Below are 22,473 nucleotides of genomic sequence, written 5' to 3'. Positions count from 1 at the left end.
GGTAGATTTGCTGATTAAATATGTGCTGATTAAATAAGGTGTTCTGGTCACAGTGTTCTAGGATAATGTGGTAAGAGAGAAAATGGTATTTTCTCAATTAGAAAATACTGAAGTTCTCATTGGAAGCTATATCTGAATCAGGATCAAGAGAAAGATACCAGCAATGATTTCATGTCTTAGGTTGGCTGGGTTTATCAGATTCTAAGTGTTATCAAGACACGATTCTGCAAAATCAGCATTTCTAACAGTGTAAAGCTGACCCAAGTGAGTCTTAAGTCTCAGACCCAAGAGAATTGCAGAAGCAATCAATAAGTATCAGTTAAATGAATGAATGAGTGCAGTAAAATTGACTCACCTTAACAACTTAGCCTTACAACTTAGTGTCATTTTCTTCTAGACAGTTCTCCTCCATCAATCTTTACCATTTCCCTTCCTGATCTGCCCCCTCCCCTCAACCCTCACACACAGACAGTGTGACAGGCGGAGAAGGGGAGGGCATCAACACTGAATGAGAAGGTCCTGACTGCCAGCATGCGTTCTAGTCATATGGCTAGACACTGGCAGAGGTGGAGTTTGAACTCAGCACCCCAATACGAGATTTCATGCTTTTCTTCCCCCTTTTTGGATCACTCCCCATCCTCAAAATGTTTCCTCCTTCCTTTAACTCTCTCTTCCCATTTCTGTAATAAAAGAGGACTTTCCAAGAGACAAGAAAGTTGCTACCGCCATTCCGCAATGCGCATTCAGGGCTCAGACAGAGCCCCCAGTTGAAAAATATCATCCCCGTTGGTTTGAAATGAAGATTGAAGCATCACTTTTAGAAATGACCCCACGTGTCTTGAAAACATTTTATCATTTTAAAATTTCCTATTGAAATACCAAGACCCCTTAGAGGAGTGACTCCTTAAGCCTTTATAAACTAATATCATAATTTACTTCCAACAGTAATCCCTTCTAGAAAAAAAAATCCTATAGAAATGAAACTTGAATTTGTAATCAGAAGTGGGGTTAGAACAAGTAGTGGGAATCCTCAAAGGGGGATAAAGAGAAGTCAAGGGAAACCAAAGGCAAACTTTTATCTATTTCTGCTTTTCCTATACAGCTGGCCTTGATCACCAGCATCTATGTGAGCCAACCAGACTTTGAATCCTCAGTTGTCTCCATCATAAAAGGATTTCCAGATGCAGGGTTACATATGTTTGAGTCCACAGTCTTGGGACTCAGGTTCCTTGAATTCAGCCTCAGTACTCTCCATGCCTCTCCTCCCGTATTTATGGGCAGTATTTCCTTGATAGAATGACTTAACCTCTCTCTACCTTAATTTTCTCATCTGCAGGAGATGATAATCATAACTATTTCCTAGAGATGATAGATGTCTAAGATGATACACATAAAGGACTTAGTAACTTAGTAAAATGGCTGTCCAGGAGGAAATGCTCTATAAAATTATTATGGTGATTTTGCCCTAATTGACCTTTTCTTATTGACATCAACTCCCTGTAAATACTTCCCATGTTTCACAAAAGTTCATTGGGTTCTGAAAACTCCTTCTGACATGCCATCCCTATCCACCTCCAGCCCTGTGATGAGATTTATTGATCTTTGGGGAGTGTCAGTCTGCTAGGCAACTTTGAAATGATCTACTTTCTTGCTAGAATCTGAAAATGGAGAAAGCAGTTGCATTTTCTAATGTGTTTTGACCTCAGTTTCACGTGGAATAAAACATCTCACGTTCTCAAAGACAGTTCACTACTGCCACAGTTTAGGCAGAACGCAAAACATCTACTCTGGTGTGCTCATCATTCTATGAACAACGACAAAAACCTATTCTCTTTGAATTTGAAAAATACATTTTCTTGGCACGCATCAGACACCCTGGATGAAATCTGGGAGCTTATTTTATCTTCTCTGTTGGCGGTGCCCCAGCTTTCTGAACACTGGTAGGAACCTGAGCCTTTCAAATTCATGGGCCCATCAACTAAAAATACGATGCTTCACACACTCTTAAAAAAAGATTCCAGTTTAGACTAACAAGAAGTAATTCAACCCAAAAGACTGTCCTTTTCTAGGTTACTTCCTATGAAACCACTTAATCAGCTCTTTTTTGCCTTTCTGCCATGGTTATGGAGTAACGCAAAAGGAAGATTTTCACATTTTACTTTGCTAGAACATAATCTTTTCTAACTTTCAGTGTCCTCCTACACACTTAACAGATTGTGGTTTATCTCTCAGAGAAGCATACATCCTACCCCTTCAGGTCTCTAAGAAACTGCAAATTAATAGAAACTAAGCCTGATTCCTTACCTACGCATCAGGTGTCACAAAGCACAAAGCTTTACCGAGCCAAGAAAAAAAAATCCTGTCATGAAGGGGATAATTGCTTCCACACTTAACACCTCCAAAAAGGACACAAATAGCTAAAAGAAGGATATTTTAAAACTATATTAAATCATTCTAGTAGAAAACCTCAAATTTGTAACGTGCTAGGAAAAGTGAAGATCAATTAAATATCATTTGCCTTTGAGAGTCCATTTAGCTCATGGAGGTAGGTTGAAAGCTCCCTGTGTGCAATTCTGGATGGGGAGAGATGATGCACCCAGATGGAAGGAAGTTAACTGGGTTTTTGTACAATAAGGTGATGATCAAGATGATTTTTAAAAGATCTTGTGCTTGCCAAGAACTTTTATTTTGGAATAACTGAAGAGTGTCTTAGTCTTGATATCAAAATGACACAAGCAGCCTTCTTGGCAGTGGCCATCTCTGTCCTGAGTCTCCCACTTTCCCCATCTCATTTCTTCCATCTGCCCTGCTTGACACCTCTTAAATCTCTTCTCCTCCAGGACTTTAGTTTTATCAATCCCCTTCCTAAAATCTTCCTCCTACCCCTACTAGTCTCCATGTCAATAGATCTTTTTTTCACCACTACAAGACAGTATCTCTTATTTGAAACCTCTTCTCTATCTTCCATTCCTCTATTTGGTTATGCTTTAGTTGAATTTTTATAATTAGTGTCAGATTGGGAGAAATTTGATGCTTAAAGAATTATGAATTATAATTCTAATTGTGTGTGTGTGTTTGGGGGGCGGGTGTTGGGGAGATTCTCTGCTTAGTTCAACTAGTTTAAATTAGTGACTCAACCATCCCAGTGACTTCAAGGCTTGGCTAAGCTTGTAGTTCACAAAGACTCACAGAGAAACAGTTTGGAAGATTGAGGTTCCATATAACACCTACATCAACAGCCTGTACCGCACACGCAGAGCCTAGCTCTCCTCTCGGAGCTGGGGAAGTCACAAAAATAACACCAGCCCTCATCCCTTTGGTGAAAAAATTTCTCTCTCTCTTCCAGATTCTCCCATGGAACTAGCAGACTTTGAAACAGCTAAAAGAACACTTAATGATGTAGCTTAAAAAGATACCCTAGGAAAAAATAGTGTAATGGGAGTTTTATAGCAATTCTCAGGGCCTAAAGTGGGTGCTTCAGATTCAGTAGGCTTTCTATAAATGTTTGTTCAATTAATAAGAATGAATCCAGTCCACCAGGAGAAACCCAGTTACATATCCTGCTGGGAAAATTTGCAGGCTGAATGGGTGATTAAGTACATGTGTTTGAGGGGGCAGAATTCTCACTATCCTAGCCAGCCCCCCACAAAAAGCCCTACTTAGAGGTTTGTAACAACAGCCTTCAGCATGTAAATTGGGGTGTGTGTGTTTTTGTAAGATGATTATTTTCTTTAGTTAAGCCTATGCAAGGGCATTTTTTATGACAGTGATTGTACACTGAATCACCTCATGATATCTGCAGTTTTAGCTCCTGGAAAATAAGCAAATTAAGAATTAAACTTTGTTACCAAAAAAAAACGGCATAGACCCCTACTCTCCAAAGAGGGACAGAGTACAAATGTCATCTTCAAATAGACAACACAGGAAGATACACACACTCAGGAACGTGCGCACACATACCGCACACACCCAAGCCAGCAGATGCCTGCTTCCCTGCTGACCCCTGCCAGCCCCCACATGCTATGGGAGGGGGGAGGTGCTGGACTCCAGACAAGTCAAGCTGGAGCTCTGGGAACACTGCCACAGTGATCGCAACACCCTGAAGTTTTCTGCAGAAAGAAAAAGCTTTGGCCTGATTCTGTTGATTAGTTTCCTCCCGGTAGCAGCCAGGTGACTAGAATTCAGGCTGATGATAGCTCCTGGTAATTCCTGGAAAGAACAAGGGTGTGAAGAACAGCCTGTTTTCTTCCTATGATCAGCTGAGTCCTATATTTGGCCACTGCACTTCCACCTCCAGGGGTCTGCTAAATATTCTTGCAGAGGGAGGTCACCAATGATGCCTACTTGCCAAACTGCACACTCTCTTCAGTCTTCTTTTAAACCAAACTTCTTAACCTTCCTGTGGCAGAGACCACTAGCAGGTCCTCTTCCTCCTGGGTCCCCGGCTAGACTACATTTCCTGGCCTTCCTTGCAGTTAGGTGTGGCTGTGTGATTGGGTTCTCTTCATTTGATGTGCTCTGTGCTACTTCAGGCCTTGAGCAGTTTCGCCTCCTCCTTTTTTTCTTGAAGGTCTTTTCTTCTCCTCGTTGTCTGGTATGCGGAATCTACTCTGAAGGTGATCCCAGAAAGTGAGGATCAAAACTGTCTGGTTGCATCAACCTGGATTCCTGAATAACTTCCCGGAGAGGAGCATCCTCCCAACACACACACACACACACACACACACACACTCTGAACTTGACTTTTACAAAAAGCTGTAAACTTCATGTGTGAAGCCACTACATATAAGCCTACTTATTATGCATTCTATTATCTCAATAACTATCCCTCATTTCTTGAAATGTATTTTCCCTTTGCTTCCATGGCACCACTGTCTCCAAGCCTCCGCCTGTCCCTCTGACCATTCTTCTCTCTCATTCTTTAAACTGTCCAACACTTAAACTGGGGAATTTTCCCCCAGGCCCTCTCATTGCTCTTCTCACTTTATATGTTTTTCTGGATTGTTCCTTCTTCACCATGCCTTCACCAACCAATTTGGAAATAGATAGTCTCCAAATCCATCCCTTATTCCCAAACTTACCAGCTTCCTCTGGAAACTTCCTCATTATATGTATTATTCTTAGTCAACACCCACAAGTCCCTGACTTTAGGATAACTTTAACCCCTCCTTCTCTCTAACCTTCCATCCTTACTCAAATACTCAGACTTATAAGCACACTTCAGAAATGCCTCACATAATGTCTCTCCCCAACTTCTGTAGTCTTTTCATCTCTACCTCTTCTGCCTTAGTTCAGACTCCATCATTTCTTCATCTCTGCAACAAGTCTCCAAATGTCTCACTACTGCCTGTTTCTCCAGCCAGTTTACCATAACCTTGGTCAGAATTACTAAACAGTACACACATACACATAAAGACCTTTCCTGGATCTCTATTATCATTCAAAATAATAATAATAACAGCTTTCTTTCAAGGAGTGCTTCTTATGTGCCAGGTACTGTGCTAAATGTTAAATTAACATTTATCTCCTTTCATTCTCTGGGTAATTGCTGAGGTAGGCACTGTTATTCTCATGTTAGAAATAAAAAAAAAAAACACTGAAGTAGTATATTTAATGTGCTCACAGTCACAAAGTTATTAAGTAGAGAAGCTCAAATTCAAAAACAGTTCAGTATTCATACAATAAAGTTAGGAAATCATCCACATGCAATGCTAGTAGGGAGGTTAAAAGACAAAAGTAGTCAATTCATTTGTATCCATGATAAGCAGTTAAGAGATACACAGAACAATTAGATGTAAAATATAATATCAAAAACAGTAATCATGAAGGGAGCAGAGTACAAATGCAAGGTATCTATATATAGAGAGATTGCTATACAAAAACCTCATGGTAAACACAAAACAAGAATACCCACAAAAAAGAAAAAGAAATCCAAACATAATACTAAAGATAGTCATCAAATCACAAGAGAAGGGAACAAAAGAAGAAAGGGGAAAAAAGAGAACTACCAAAACAAATCCAAAACATTAACAAAATGACAATAGGAACATACATATTGATAATTATCCTAAACATAAATGGACTAAATGGTTCAACCAAAAGACATAGACTGGTTAATGGATAAAAAAGCAGCATCCATATATGTGCTGCCTACAAGAGACTCACTTCAGACCTAGAGACACACAAGACTGAAAGTGAGGGGATAGAAAAAGGTATTCCATGCAAATGGAAATCAAAAGAAAGCTGAAGTAGCAATACTTATATCAGACAAAATAGACTTTAAAATAAAGACTGTCACAAGAGACAAAGGACACTCCATAATAATCAAAGGATCAATCCGAAAAGAAGATATAACAATTGTAAATATATATGCACCCAACATGGGAGCACCTTAATATATAAGGCAAATGTTAACAGACATAAAAAGAGAAATTGACAGTAACATAATAGTAGTGGGGGACATTAGCTCTCCATTACATCAATGGACAGATCATCCAGATAGAAAATCAATAAGGAAACACAGACCTTAAATGATACATTAGATCAGCTGGCCTTACTTGATATTTATAGAACATTCCATCTGAAAGCAGCAGAATACACATTCTTTTCAAGTGCACATGGAACATTCTCCAGGATAGATCACACACTGAGCAACAAAGCAAGCCTTGGTAAATTTAAGAAAATTGAAATCATATCAAGATCTTTTCCAACCGCAGCACTATGAGGCTAGAAATCAACTACAAGAAAAAAATTGCAAAAAAACACAAACACGTGGAGGCTAAACAATATGTTGCTAAACAGCCAATGGATCACTGAAGAAGTCAAAGAGGAAATCAAAAAATACCTAGAGACAAGTGAAAATGAAAACACAATGATCCAAAACCTATGGGACACAGAAAAAGAAGTTCTAAAGAGGGACGTTTATAGCAATACAAGCTTACCTCAGGAAACAAGAAAAATCTCAAATAAACAACCTAATCCTATGCATAAAGCAACTAGAGAAAGAAGAATAAACAAAACCCAAAGTTAGTAGAAGGAAAAAAATCATAAATATCAGAGCAGAAATAAATGAAATAGAGACTAAAAAAAAATAGAAAAGATCAATGAAACTAAAACTGGTTCCTTGAAAAGATAAACAAAATTGATAAACCTTTAGCCAGACTCATGAAGAAAAAAAGATAGAGGGCCCAAATCAAAATCAGAAATGAAGAAGGAGAAGTTACAACTGACACCACAGAAATACAATATGCCAATAAATTGGACAACCTAGACGAAATGGACAAATTCTTAGAAAGGTACAATCTCCCAAGACCGAACCAGGGAGAAATAGAAAATATGCACAGGACAATTAACAGTAGTGAAATGGAATCAGTAATTTAAAAACTCCCAATGAATAAAATTGCTGGACCAGATGGCATCACAGGTGAATTCTATGAAACATTTAGAGAAGAGTTAACACCTACCCTTCTGAAACTATTCCAAAAAATTGCAGAGGAAGGAACACTTCCAAATTCGTTCTATAAGGCCACCATCACCCTGATACCAAAACCAGACAAAGATACCACAAAGAAAGAAAATTGTAGGTCAATAACACTGATGAATATAAATGCAAAAGTCTTCAACAAAATACTAGCAAACTGAATCCAACAGTACATTTAAAGGCTCATACAACATAATCAAGTGGGATTTATCCCAGGGATGCAAGGACTTTTCAAAATCCACAAATCCATCAGTGTGATACACCACATTAACAAATTGAAGAATAAAAACCATATGGTCATCTCAATTGATGCAGAAAAAGCTTTTGATAAAATTCAACATCCATTTATGATAAAAACTCTCCAGAAAGAGAGAACATACCTCAACATAATAAAGGCCATATATGACAAACCCACAGCTAACATCATGCTCAATGGTGAGAAGCTGAAAGCATTTCCTCCAAGATCAGGAACAAGACAAGGATGCTCACTCTAGCCACTTTTATTCAACATAGTTCTGGAAGTCCTAGCCACAGAAATCAGAGAAGCAAAATAAATAAAAGGAATCCAAATTGGAAAAGAAGTAAAACTGTCACTGTTTGCCGATGACATGATGCTATACATAGAACATCCTAAAGATGCTGCCAGAAAACTACTAAGCTCATCAATGAGTTTGGTAAAGTTGCTGGATACAAAATTAATACACAGAAATCTGTTGCATTTCTATACACTAACAATGAAAGATCGGAAAGAGAAATTAAGGAACAATCCCATTTACCATAGCATCAAAAGGAATAAAATACCTAGAAATAAACCTACCTAAGGAGGCAGAAGACCTGTAATTCAAAAACTGTAAGACACTGATGAAAGAACTTCAAGATGACACAAACAGATGGAAACATATACCATGTTCTTGGATTGGAAGAATCAATATTGTTAAGATGACCATACTACCCAAGGCAATCTACAGATTCAATACAATCCCTATCAAATTACCAATGGCATTTTCCACAGAAATAGAGCAAAAAAAATTTTAATTCGTATGGAAACACAAAAGACCCTGGATAGCAAAAGCAATCTTGAGAAAGAAGAACAAAGCTGGAGACATCATGCTCCCTGACTTCAGACTATACTACAAAGCTACAGTAATCAAAACAGCATGGTACTAGCAAAAAAACAGACATATAGATCAATGTTACAGGATAGAAAGCCCAGAAATAAACCCATGCATTTATGGTCAATTAATCTATGACAAAGAGGCAAGAATTTACAATGGAGAAAAGACAGTCTCTTCAATAAGTGGTGCTGGGAAAAGAGGACAGCTACATGTAAAAGAATGAACATAGAACATTCTCTAATACCATATACAAAAATAAACTCAAAATGGATTAAAGACATAAATGTAAGACTGGATAGTATAAAACTCCTAGAGGAAAACATTGGCAGAACACTGTTTGACATAAATCGCAGAAATACTTTTATGGATTCACCTCCTAGAGTAATAGAAATAAAACCAGAAATAAACAAATGGGACCTAACTAAACTTAAAAGTTTTGCATAGCAAAATAAACCATAAACAAAATGAATAGACAACCTATGGACTGGGAGAAAATATTTGCAAACAATGCGACTGACGAGGGATTAATTTCCAAAATGTACAAACAGCTCATACAGCTTAATATCAAAAAAACAAAGAACCCAATAAAAAAAATGGGCAGAAGACTTAAATAGACATTTCTCCAGAGAAGACATACAAATGGCCAACAGACACTTGAACAGATGCTCAATATTGCTAATTATTAGAGAAATGCAAATCAAAACTACAATGAGGTATCACTCTCACAGGTCAGAATGGCCATTATTAAAATGTCTATTAATACTAAAAGCTGGAGAGGGTGTGGAGAAAAAGGAACCTTCCTGCACTGTTGGTGGGAATGTAATTTAGTGCAGCCACTATGGAGAACAGTATGGAGGTTCCTTAAAAAACTAAAAATACTAAAAATAGAGTTAATCATATGATCCTGCAATCCCACTCCTGGGCATGTATCCAGAGAAAATTCTGATTTGAAAAGATACATGCATCCCAATGTTCACAGCCACACTGTTTACAGTAGCCAAGACATGGAATCAACCTAAATGTCCATCAACAGATGAATGGATAAAGAATATTACTCAGCCATAAAAAAGTGTGAAATAATGACATCTGCAGCAATATGGATGGACCTAGAGATTATCATATTAAGTGAAGTAAATCAGATAGAGAAAGACAAATATCATATGATATCACTTACATGTGGAATCTAAAAAAAATGATACAAATGGACTTATTTACAAAATAGAAATAGACCCACAGAAATAGGAAACAAACTTATGGTTACCAAAGGGGATAGAATGAGTTGCGGGGGAGATAAATTGGGAATTTGGGATTAACATATACACACTACTATATATAAAATAAATAAACAACAAGGACCTACTGTATAGTACATGGAACTATATTCAGTATCTTGTAATAATCTCTAGTGGAAAAGAATCTGAAAAAGAATATATATATATACATATACATGTATGTATGTGTGTGTGTGTATAACTGAATCACTTTACTGTACACCTGAAACTAACACAGCATTGTAAATTAACTATACTTCAATTTAAAAAAAGGTTTAAAAAAATCTGTTAATAAAAATAGCAAAGCAGGAAAAAAAAACAAAATGAAAACAGTCTAGTCTGACAAGACCTATGGACTTAACTACCATGCAAAAACTGCCTCCTAGTTACACCAACTTTTTTTTTTTTTGGCCATCCTGCATGGCTTGCAAGATCTTAGTCCCCTGACCAGAGATCAAACCCGGGCCCTCAACAGTGAAAGTGCAGAGTCCTAACCACTGGACCGCCAGGAATTCCCTAGTTAGGCCAATCTTGCTAGTATGGTACATTAGGCCCAAACCAAGCTCTTCATCCTCATCTCTGCTCCTTACATTCTAAAAACTGAACCCTTCAACCCTACTACCGTTGCTCAAATTCTTTGCCCTTTCAACACTAAAATCATTTGCCTAGTATGGTGATCTACATAAGGCAGATGCTCGAAATATTTGTTTCCCTCTTCCACTCTTTATGACTCCTACCCATGTACATTCTGTTTCTTCTGCCTGTAATTTCCTTTCCCCTTTCTATGTCCAGCACATTCTAAATCATTTTTCAAAAGTCAGTTGGAATATTTCCTCCTCCCCCATCAAGCCTTCCAGACTGCCCTAGAAAGAGTTAGTTTTCTGCACCTCTTTACTCCCACAGCATACCTTTAATTCCTTCATAGTGGTCTTTAGCCCCTCATATTGCAATAAATCTATTTATAAGTCTATCTCCTACTATTCATCTACTGTGAACTCACGAGGGTCAGAGAATGTCTTATTCACGTCTGAATCTACCACCACTAGTATACCTAACAGGTCCTCAAAATCATTATTGAATGAATAGTATTTCAATCAATGACATAAATATATTTTATACAGACTCTTATCTTTTTAGTTAGTTCTCCTGAAATCTAATTCTAGCCCCTGCTATTATTTTACATAATTAAAAGTGGAATGAGAAACATGTTAAGTATTGCAAAAATCACTCAAAATGGTTTAAAGCTAACCAATATGGCAGCCACTAGCCACATGTGGCTATGAAGCCCTTGGAATATGGTAAATGGGAAATGAGACGTCCTGTAAATATAAAATAAACACATAAATTCAAATATTAAATATTTCATTAATAATTTTTATATTTATTACATATGTAAGTGGCATTTGGGATATATTAGGTTAAATAAAAAGTATTGTTAACATTAATTTGTTTCTACTTTTCTAATGTGACTACTAGGAAATTTTAAAATTAGATATGTGGCTTGCATTATATTTCTGCTGGGAAATGCCAGTTTAAAGTTTATAATTTTACAGGGGTATTCACTGTGATTTGGGTAGGAAAACACTGGCCTGGAGAATCAGGAACCTCTCTCCTCCAAAGTCACATACATAAAGCAAGAAAGAAGGAAGGAAAGAAAGGAAGTTACATTTTAACTAACAAACAGCTCAGTAAACAAGTTAATATATCACATGACTACATATTTGGAGGATTAAAAAAATCATTATCTTTTCAACTTAACAACTAGTTATTCAGTCTTCTTTATATAATAATAATTTCATAACTGTTAATCAAACACTGAAAAGGCCCTGGCTGTGTCTAGAATTTAATACAGATAGGGAAAAATATTAAATGATAGCTAAAACACTAGGACTTCCTAAGGGAAGGCATTATCCAATAGAACTTAGAATGAGAAGAACTTATATTTTATTAACCTTTTAAAATTTCTGACATTTATGAGATGTCACCTCAAATTCTTACTAAAGAGAGCTAGAGAAGAAAGAAAAAGAGATACAGAAAGGAAAAGAAATAAAATGAAAGAAACAAGCAGGAAAGGGAAGGAAAGGAGAAGAAAAAAGAGAAAAGGAAAATAGAAAAGAAAAAATTTCAGAGTCCACACTCTCAATTTATAATGATCATTAAAGTTTATTTTTTATTAGGATAGAGACATTTCTACCATGGTGGTTCTATGGTTCTTAGAGGTCTTCTAGTCTAAGTCTTAGTCAATTATTGAACTCTGCTCTGACAACCTCAACAAATCAGTGGAAGACACACTTTGCTAAGTTCAATAATCAGTACTAATAAGGTCTATATTGTAATTATGTTCCACAGTTAATTTTTAGATTTCTTGGTAAATAGAAAGAATTATATAATTGTCACTGCTATTTTTAAATGAGGTTTATTTTATGGTAACTATAATAATATCAGTGGTTTTATTATTATGACAAAATTTCAAGGAAATGTGATTGTTATTTTCTAGGTATTTCCTATAAAGGTTATTATAATCAAAGCATGGTATGGTACAAAAATTACTGGTCAGAAAATTCAGAGATTTGAGCTTTTGTCAGCCTGTGCCCTTTTTTCCCTCACTTCAAAATCATGCAATAAAAATGATCTACCCCACTCAACCCACAGATTTGTTGCAAAGGGTATTATTTCATTTTTATATTTTTAAGATAAAAAGCAGATAGTTCTTTAATGTAATCCAAGGTCACACTGTTCATTCCCATCTCAGATTTAAAAGACTTCAAAATTCTCTACAGTTTTCCTGGGTGTTAGTAAACAGAGTTGTTTAGAAGAAAAAAAAAACCCTGAAATTGCTATTGCAGAATCAAAACATGAAAAACATTTTCTCACCACTCCTCAACTGTTCAACCTCACAGAAGTGTGTTCCAGTGGGAGTATGAATAAATGCATGGACATGCTTAACTCCATTCTGAAAATTAGAAAAAAAAAAATTTCCAGTAAAATTTCAACATATGTCATAAAGCCAATTTCTTTAATTAAACTGAGAGCACGAATAAGTGAGGTAACCTTTTCAAAACGCTTCCAAGGGACTTCTTCCACATAGACTTGAACTCGAATAACATGGTTAAAAGAAGAAAGGAAATGCTCACAGATATTCACAGCAAAAGTTTCTATGCTTTTGATCTGTAAAAAGAAATAAATGTGAATGATCAGAAATACTTGTCCTACTTAAAAATCATTTTTAAATATCCATGGGACTCTTTTTCCTGATAAAGTGTTTTTTAGAATCAGAGAAACAAAGAATTAGAAAGAATTAGAGATGAATTGGTCCTAATCCCAATTTTTCACAAGGGCTCCTAAGTGTAGTTAATGGATCACCATCACCAGGTGAGACTATCCTGTTTTTGAAAGAAAACTGTGTGCAGGAGAGGATGTGTCTATCCATCAGTGGACGAGCAAAAAGGAACTTAACGTTCAGATTCTCCTCACGGTGAGCTCAATCATCACCCATGCCAGCTAAAGTACTGCAGGATACTTCAAAACACTCTGCTCTCTTCATGAGGCTGGGAAACAGACCTCCCAGTTTCCCAAAGAAAAATGTTAATGAAGGGTCACTTCAACTTCCTTGCCTTGCAAACAGGCCTTCTATTGACCATCCCCAGCTCTCCACCCCCATAAAGCAGCTCCCTACTTCCATCCAAATTCTTCAGGTTAATCTCTAGGCAATGTTTTATGGTCCTAGTACAGTCTAAAGATTATTTATGGCTTTGCCTATAACTAAGGTAGACTGTATAGGTTTCCCAAGGATAGTTTTGTTTTATACCTGTTGTCTCAGAATAATTATTAACAAGCATCCTATTTCACTCTGAAAAGTATCCTGGTTTGGATAAGAAATTATGCAGTCACTCTATCTACAATGAATAAATTTAAATTGTTTTTAACATCCAGGTCCATTCTTTCACTTTTCTGAACTTCTCACATAGTACAGGAAATATAAGAATTTGTGTTATATAGAGACCCTCTTCTCTAACACAGTACAGAGCTTATTGTCAATTCATTTTTAAAGAAAGCAATGCCTTTTTCCATAGCCTTGCCTATACTTGCTGGGCCATTCTGATTAGCAAGAGAAAGATTCAGGGTGTAGACAGACCTTGCAGAAATAATATTTCAATTAGTTTGTTCGGGCTTCCCTGGTGGCACAGTTGTTAAGAATCCGCCTGCCAATTTAGGGGAAACAGGTTCAAGCCCTGGCCTGGGAAGATCCCACATGCTGTGGAGCAACTAAGCCTGTGTGCCACAACTACTAAGCCTGTGCTCTAGAGCCCGTGAGCCATAACTACTGAAGCCCGCGTGCCTAGAGCTCATGCTCCGCAACAAGAGAAGCCACCACAATGAGAAGCCCACGCACTGCAACGAAGAGTAGACCCCACTCGCCGCAACTAGAGAAAGCCACATGCAGAAATGAAGATGCAATGCAGCCATAAATAAATAAATTTCTAAAAAAAAAAATTAGCTTGCTCATTTTGTGTAATATGGGTGTGAATTTCACGCAAAAGCATGAGAAAAGAAGCTTTCCAGTCTACATTTCTTGCCTTTCTAGACTTCTTAGCAAATAAAAGAATTATCTTGAATTGCCCAGAAATCTGCTGGTCGTCCAGCACAGTTTCACTCACACTTAGAGAAACCTGAGGTAAAAGTGCTAAGAGATTAGAGTCTATCCGTTCCAAGACCCTTCTGAAAAGTACAACTACCACCAAATGTGGATGCTAAGTGGTCACGGAGTTGGGAAAATCAGGAAGGTATTAAATGTTGGACAGATCTCGAAATGTATCTTATACTTGATTTTCTTCTAGAGTAATACCAAGAAGAGAAATGGTACTTTCTTCTATAAATGCACACCATTCTAAAAGAAAAAAATAATAGGACTCAAATAATTGCATGACAAAAATGTGTAAAATTCTATTTGGAAATCTTCTCATGGCCTTGATTTGCCAATGATCCTAATTAAGGGATAACATGTAAATTTGTCAAGTAGGATTCTCTGCCTAAAAGATGTTGTAGTGAGTTGAGAAACAAGAAAAGAGAACAAATGGGGAAAAAGAAGAAAAGAAAAGAGAATAAAGAGGTGAGTTTAAAAAAAAAAAGCAAGATTTTCTGTAAAGCTGAGACTTTTAGAATTAGAAAAGGAATTTTTTTCAATGGTTTAAATGTAAAAATAGGGTTAAAAAGTACAGGGAACTTGAAATAAGCAAGTAGTATCCTAATAATATAGTACGGTGATTTCTGCATCCAGATGGGCAGCAGCTAAGAAGTAGAACGACACATACGCCTTTGAACTTTGCCAGGACATGAACTGTGTTCTTGATGGTGTCTGTAGGGATGAGGTCTGAATTGTCTCCATGCAGGTAATCTTTTTTGGAGCTCAGAGTAAGTTGCACTGAAGTTGACACTTCTTTAATGCTGTGATATTTTCCGTCTCGCTGAATACAGAGAACTTTTACCATATCCTTCCCATAGCCAGTTCGGACAAGATCCAGCTCATCATTCTGCAATGAAAACAGTCATCTTAATGAAGAAGGCTAAATGAAAACAAAAAGCCAACTGCAATTTCTTTAAACCTGAATTTTATCATGTAATCATGAAAGGTAAGAGTCAGAGTATTCCTGAAAGAAAGATCATGCCCTACCTTTGAAGGAGAATGAGAATTTGTATGGAGAAAAGAGAATCACAAGGAAAAGATGAAAATATACCAGATTGGCCTGAAGAGAGACAGGTAGATGGCTTTCTTGATAATAATAAGCAACAACAATAATAACCATACCTCCTGAGCCAAACTATTTACTCTTATTTAATCTCTACTAACTTAATCCTTATACCAGCCCTATGAACTAATATTATTCCCATTTTGCAAAGGGAGAAACTGAGGTTCAAAGAATTTAAGTGACTTACCCCAGTTAGTAAAGGATAGAGCCAAGAATTCACCCTCAGGTCTGTTGACTTCAAATTGTGTACTTCTAACTACTACATAAACTGCCTTCCTCTATAAAATCTTTTGACTATGTTAACTGGAAATAATTATATCCCCTTTTTTATAGAGAGTAGTATTCTGGAGAAACTGCCCTGTGAGCAATAAAAACAATTTGAAAATTGCTTTTTCTACTTGCTGCCAGGAAGAAGAGTAATTAGTGACAGGGTCTAGACTACCTTCAGCAGTACAGAGCCAGAGCCAAATCGCTGCAAGGAAAGCTATGCTTTTAGTGAAGAAACACTTAATAAAAGCCTGTGACTGATTCATTAGTATCCCTGTCTGAAGCTGGAGCACTCGCTAGTGAATACGTCCATCTCCACTGCTAGACTCTGTAAGACTTGTCCCTGGGCTTTATTGGTGTTTGAGAGAAGAGGCAGGAGGGAGCAGAGGGACAGGAAAACCTATTTTATTTAGCATGAAAATTAACATTAAAATGGTAATGAGAAAAGGTGACAAAAATAAAAGTAAACCAAAAACAACATGCAGTGAGAATCTGGGGAGGGTCACAAAGAAGAAACGTCCTCTGCGAATCCCATGTAGGCGATATGCTCAGATAGGCCAAGGGCTGCCTAAATATCTACCCACATAAAAAAATCACCAAATCCCTTGGGAGGAATTTAAAAATGCTAGCCAACATCAGAAATTATTGTCATATTCTTAATCAAAGTGGGGTAGTGAAGGTTGTCTTAAATCTTGGGGATAGAGCCTGGTAGGGCATGCTGCTCTTGGTTATTGAACATACCCTGAAGGTCTGTGGTGTCTGAATTCAGTGCTTCCTCTGTACGAGGGACACATGTAAGGGACAACTCTTGGAGAGGCCCCTTGGATGCATCTGACCCAATTTTGGGGGACTCATCTTCCAGAAAAATATCAATAAGAAAACCTAAAGAGCAGACTTAAAGGATCCTAATAAGAACTATAATGCTGACAGGGAAAGAGGCACAGCTGTGTGATTGTAGTGGCTTTGAAATCAGACCAGGTCCAAATTCTGCCTTACCACTTATGGCTTTGTGGCTTGTGACAAATAATTTGATGTCCCTGAGCCTCAGTTTCCCGCTTTGTACAAATGGAGATAACTGCCCCTACAAGTTAGAGTGAATGTGAAAGGGCTGGCTCAGTCCCTGGTACCTGGTGGTACAGTGAGGTCAACCCCAGTAAGAGTGGCCATGTCAGGCCTGGCTGTGGATGTAGCAGCAGAAGAGATAACAGAGGGGAACTTGATTAAGGGCACTAGTTTTTAGAGTGGGGAGCACTGCTGGAAACAGCAGAAGGAAGACTCTGGCATGTCTCGAACCGCAAGGGATTCTACCTGGGCCAGGGAGGCACTTGGCTGGCTTGGGATCCCTGGATGGTATGGGCTGAGGTCCCAGACCAAAGGTCTCTGAGACCTTCCATCATCCTCGGCACACAGCAGGACTTAACAAATATTACTCCTCAGTCCCATCCCCTGCTACTAAATACCCAAGTAGGTTAGTCTGTTGAAAGCAAGTGGTACCCATGAGATACAGAGTAACATTAAATGATAGCTATCCTTCATTTCCCAACCCCTGCTCATCAGTTCAGCTTCATATCTTGCCACACCCTATTTCAAACTCCACTTCAGCTATCCTGAGCTAATTGTCGTCACCCAGGCCCTGCATGTGTTCTTCTTTGCCTGTAGGCCTCTGAATTTGCTATTACCTCTTTCTTGAACATTCTTTCTCTTCCTTGCTACCCATCTATACCAATCTCTTTACCTGCCTAACTTCTTCTGACTCAACTTTTTTAAGTCTCAGATGTCACTTCCACTAGGTAATTTGCCCCAGCCCTTCAAGTCTGGAGTAGGTGCCCCTTCTATGTGCTCTTAGAATGTTCTGTTATTGCCTTATCAGAGTCTTTATCAAATCACATTACAATAGCCTCTTCATGGGTCTGATTTGTTCAAAAATAGTAAACTATGAAAGCAGAAACAATTTCTATCTTGGTCGCCATGGCAACCCCAGTGCTCAGCAGAATGCTTGGAACACAATTGGTGCTTAATAAATGTATCATGAATGACCGAATGCTGCCCCAACACCTGCACCTCTTGTGTAGTGACATGGAATAGTTCATGAAAATCCCCCAAAGATTGCAATACAGGAAAAGCTGCTTCGGCTCAGACCCCAATCAGTAAGTTCCTCTTCCTGGGAAAGTGAGGAAAGCAACTTCTGCCCTCTGGTCACCACAGCCTGGAGATCACAGGCACAGCTGGCTGGAGAATAAAGGGCCAGGAAGGGCAGAATTGCAGGTAGACAAAGTTAGTGACACAGCACAAAGTGTTCACATTGCTAATAAGACAGAGCATTCTAGCACCGTGCAGCTATCCTGGGGTTCATGCATGACACACGTGGGAGAGGTCAGCACTCTTTAGCAAGCTCCCGCCTGGACTGTGACTTTCTGGCAAAGGCTGAGTAATCATGTGTACTGAGAAAAGAGTCAGAATAAAGAGGACAGGGCTTCCCTGGTGGCGCAGTGGTTGAGAGTCCGCCTGCCAATGCAGGGGACACGGGTTCGTGCCCCGGTCCGGGAAGATTCCACATGCCGCGGAGCTGCTGGGCCCGTGAGCCATGGCCGCTGAGCCTGCGCGTCCGGAGCCTGTGCTATGCAATGGGAGAGGCCACAGCAGTCAGAGGCCCGCGTACCGCAAAAAAAAAAAAAAAAAAAAAAAAAGAATAAAGAGGACATGACCATCTGAGACTGGAGCAGGATGGAACAAGAACGGTGTGGGACACCCAAGGTCCCTCAGCAGGACCTGACAGAACAGATAATGGCCCAGGCCAGACTGAGGCTGTTCTCATCAATAAGACCTCCCCAGTTCTGCAGTCTGAGAAACCGGAAGTAGGTGCCAGAATCCTATTGTGTATAACACACAGTGTAGGGCAGGGATCCATGTCCAAGATAACCGTACAGTAAAATCCCAAGGTTGCTCTCATCTGGAGGGTGGGCGGGTAGCTGAGAGGATGGAGTCAGACAAGCCAAGTGTGAGTCTCTCTTCCACCACCTATTAGCTCTGTGAATCGCGGCAAATTTCTTCATTTATAAAATTAATAATAGTAGTGTCCATCTAGCAGGATTGCTGTGAGGATTACAGGACATAAAAACATAAAACACTTAGAAAAGTGCCTGGCAAATAAGAAATGTTCAATAAATGTAGCTATGATTATCATTGATAAATAATAATTGTATGTCATATTTTCCATCAAAGGGTCCTTCAGTTACTGTTAGAGAGCAATAGTCAGACTGTACACCAATCCAGAGCTAGGGTGGCTAAAATCAAAGACTGCTGCTATGATATGGCCTACTTCTGCCTTCATACTTTGGTTGTCTTTCCTCAGGCTTGTGTGGCTTGAGGGAACAAAGTCATAAAAGGAAACAATTTCCTAGAGTAATACTCTGGACTTGTAAATGTCAGTAGGAGTAAATCTATACTTGGCTCTACACAAGAAAAATTCCCTTTTCTTAGACATGTCTTGAAATATAAAGGGATAGAGAATCATCGATTGCCTGCAAGTAATGTAGGAGAGAACTCTCAGAGATTTTAAATGAATCTTACGCATTTTCGCTTAGATACTGAGTGTTCTCTTATTTCCACATCATATTGAAAGTGATGTAGGTTGTCACTACAGGTCTAGGAGTTCTTAGCCTGGAGTCTGTTAAGCTCTATAAGGCCCAGTGGATGGATTTGAGGTGGAAAAAATATTAGGAAAGATAAGGGAAAACTTTTATAAATTTTAATTTTAAAATGACTAGAATTTTCTCTCAAGTATTAGAAGAGCTTTTGTAAGCATATCTCTACCCTCCAAAACAGAGGGCAATACAGAAGTGCTAGCTATTTTGGACCCATCACACATATTTAAACATCAATTCAGTTGCAGTGTGCAGTGATAGATGGAAGAACTATGCGTGGAGATGTGCCTCCCTCTCTATCTTTGGAATGTGCTAGAGAAGTCCTTTCAATTTTCCACCTAGATTTTTCCTTTGCCCGGCTATTTTCTTGGACATTTGTGAACAAGAAGACTTCTGAGAAAAACGCTGAACTAATATGAGAAAAAGGGGCACTCATATGAACCATCTTAATATCACTTTGTTGGATCTTAATAATACATAAAGATAAGAACAATAATGATGAATAATAATCTTAGAGGCATCTGGTATTTTTTGGCTGCTTAGGATCAACTAAATCTCAGATGGAAAAATATTGATATCTGCTAGCAAATGTCATGTTGCTTTAGGCTGTAGAGTGGCTTATTTTTACTATCAAGGGGGGATATGCCTTGAGTTTTGTTCAAAGTGTGGCTCCAAAGGGACTTGTCAAGCAGATGTTTCAAGCACAATATAACTACTCATATGCATAATTATTGCAGAAAGGGCGATCTGTCACCTAATGAAGACTCCATCTACAGGTGCTCCGTTATTTTCATACTTCTGCCTATTACAAAGGATGAGAGACTCATCACTAAATGTCAAGGGAGATGCTAATTTTCTTCTTGCCAGCCTCTCCATAGTACCAAGAGCCTTAGGGCAGGGGACTGGCCTCAGGAGCCTCTAGGAATAGGAGCAGAAAACCTCACAATGAAGAATTGATGGAGACCTCCAAACATGCAGTTGGAAGGAAATTCTACTGAAATGCATACACTGAAAGATTTCTCTTTCCTAATGTATAAGACTTGAAAATAAAAATAATAGTAGCAACAATTTAGTGAGGGTTTGATGGGAAATTTCTATATATGAGTTCCTCTTAACCCTTTACAAGAACCCTGTGAAGCAGATATCCTTAACCAAGTTTTACAAAGGAAGACACTAGGGTTAGGTAACTTGCCAAGGTCACACAGTTCCTGGGTGACAGAGGGAGGAGGAGTACCTCGACCATTTGCCCCAAAGTGACGCTCTTTCTCACTACGTCAGAGTCCCTACACTCATTAGGGAGAGAAAGGAAGCATTCTGATCCCGCCCAGAAGGAGGGAAGTGGGCAGGCTATTGCAGAAACTTGCATTTCTATACCATTTAAAAATTTTCTATCCAGTAAAGACCTATATTATCTTATCTATTCCTCACAAAACTCTGTGATTTGGTGGGAAGGACACTTATTTTAATATAAACTAGATCAGTGATGTTAAGTGAGCTTCCCAAAGTCACACAGCTGACAGGCAGACTGGTATAGTGTAAAGGGCCCTACTGAGACTGAACAGTGTTATTCTACCTACACTATACTAGGCAGAACTTACCCCAAACTGGGAGATGCCCCCTGCTCAAACCATTGGTTTTTCTAGCACTTCAGTCATTTTTCTAAATTACAGATAAATTCTAAGCTCAGATGAATTCTGTGTTTATTGCAGGTTTGTTTAAACTGTGAAATAGGGGAAGGAAAGAAGGGTGCTTCCCCTCTGGGGCAGGATTAAAATTCAGCTTCGTGCCTTCAACAACGTGGCACCACTATTGAGTTGAACGTTGACTTTTTTCTGGATCAGCACCATTGAAAACACGAGTAATGGAGGCTTCTTTGTAGTCAGTAGAACCATATCACTAAAGGACTGTTTTCAGTCCATCTGCAAGGACAAAGAAGTAACTACATAATGATAGAAAAGAAACAAGGTAAGAAGGAACCAACATTTAATGAGCACCAGTTACGTGCTGGAGGCTATGTACACGGCATCTCACCGAATCCTGATAGCATTTTGTAAAGGTGCAGCTCATGAGTCCCACCTTCAGAAAAGGAAGCTGACACTCATGAGGTTAAATAGTTTGGTCAAAACTGCATGTCTAATGAGAGGTAGGACCAGGCATGGAACCCAGGTTTGCCTGATTATTTTTATGATACTCAGCTATCTCCCTGATATAACATTATAGTGAAGTTCTTTATAATGGGATTTTACCTACATACCCACATTTATTTGTTTCTCTGATTTGGTTTAATTCATTCTAAAATCTGCATAACCCCAAAACTGAAGTCTCTGAAACCTTTTTCATTCAATCCATACATTCATCTCTATTTATTTAATTCCTTCTAGTGACAAGCACCGTGGTAAGTGCTGGAGATAAACAGCAAACAAGGCAGTCACTATTCTGCCCTGATAGAGATTAGAACAAACTTTAGAGTAGAATAAACTTTTCTGGTAAAGAATCAAAGAGTATTTTAGGTTTTACAGGCTGTATGATCTCTGTTGCAACTACTTAGCTCTGCCATTATGGCATAAAGTAGCTATACATAGTACATAAATGAATGAGTGTGACTGTATTCCAATAAAGCTTTATTTACAGGAACAGACAGTGGGCCAGATTTGACCCACAGGAGTTTGCTGACCTCTGCTTTCTAGAGGAACTTCAGAAAAGAAACCAAGTATTTAGAACACATTGTGATAATTACTCTAATTGAAAAAATACAGTGGGTTTTGGGACTATATTGTAAGGGACACCTAAGCTGGATTGAGAGAGATGGAGGATGGCTTCCAGGAGGACCTGGTATCCACAAAGCCCCCTAAGTGATGAGTAGGAATTAACCAAATAAAACTGTCTGGTCCTCTTCCACTTATTCTACTTATATTTCCCTTTAACCACATTTTTCATGAACAATTCTTT

At 38.4% G+C, this 22,473-nt stretch overlaps 1 protein-coding gene across 2 annotated transcripts in view; it reads right to left on the bottom strand.

The window, feature by feature from the left end:
• LOC101275718 (uricase) overlaps nucleotides 1–22,473 on the bottom strand; it is a 35,454-nt gene that overhangs the window by 9,012 nt on the left and 3,969 nt on the right. The window contains exons 2-5 of one of the 2 annotated variants that reach the window (XM_049709045.1): nucleotides 17,996–18,109; nucleotides 15,179–15,397; nucleotides 12,918–13,034; nucleotides 12,741–12,819 (exon numbers count right to left, since the gene is read on the bottom strand). In XM_049709045.1, the coding sequence (XP_049565002.1) occupies nucleotides 12,741–12,819; nucleotides 12,918–13,034; nucleotides 15,179–15,355 (373 nt within the window). In that variant the 5' untranslated portion in view covers nucleotides 15,356–15,397; nucleotides 17,996–18,109. The remainder of the gene's footprint in view (nucleotides 1–12,740; nucleotides 12,820–12,917; nucleotides 13,035–15,178; nucleotides 15,398–17,995; nucleotides 18,110–22,473) is intronic. The other variant, XM_004262958.2, reaches the window with a different exon arrangement.

This window comes from Orcinus orca, chromosome 1 (assembly GCF_937001465.1).
Source record: "Orcinus orca chromosome 1, mOrcOrc1.1, whole genome shotgun sequence".
Taxonomy (NCBI): domain Eukaryota; kingdom Metazoa; phylum Chordata; class Mammalia; order Artiodactyla; family Delphinidae; genus Orcinus; species Orcinus orca.
Note: the sequence above shows the minus strand (reverse complement) of the source record. Positions and strands in the feature narration are given on the sequence as shown.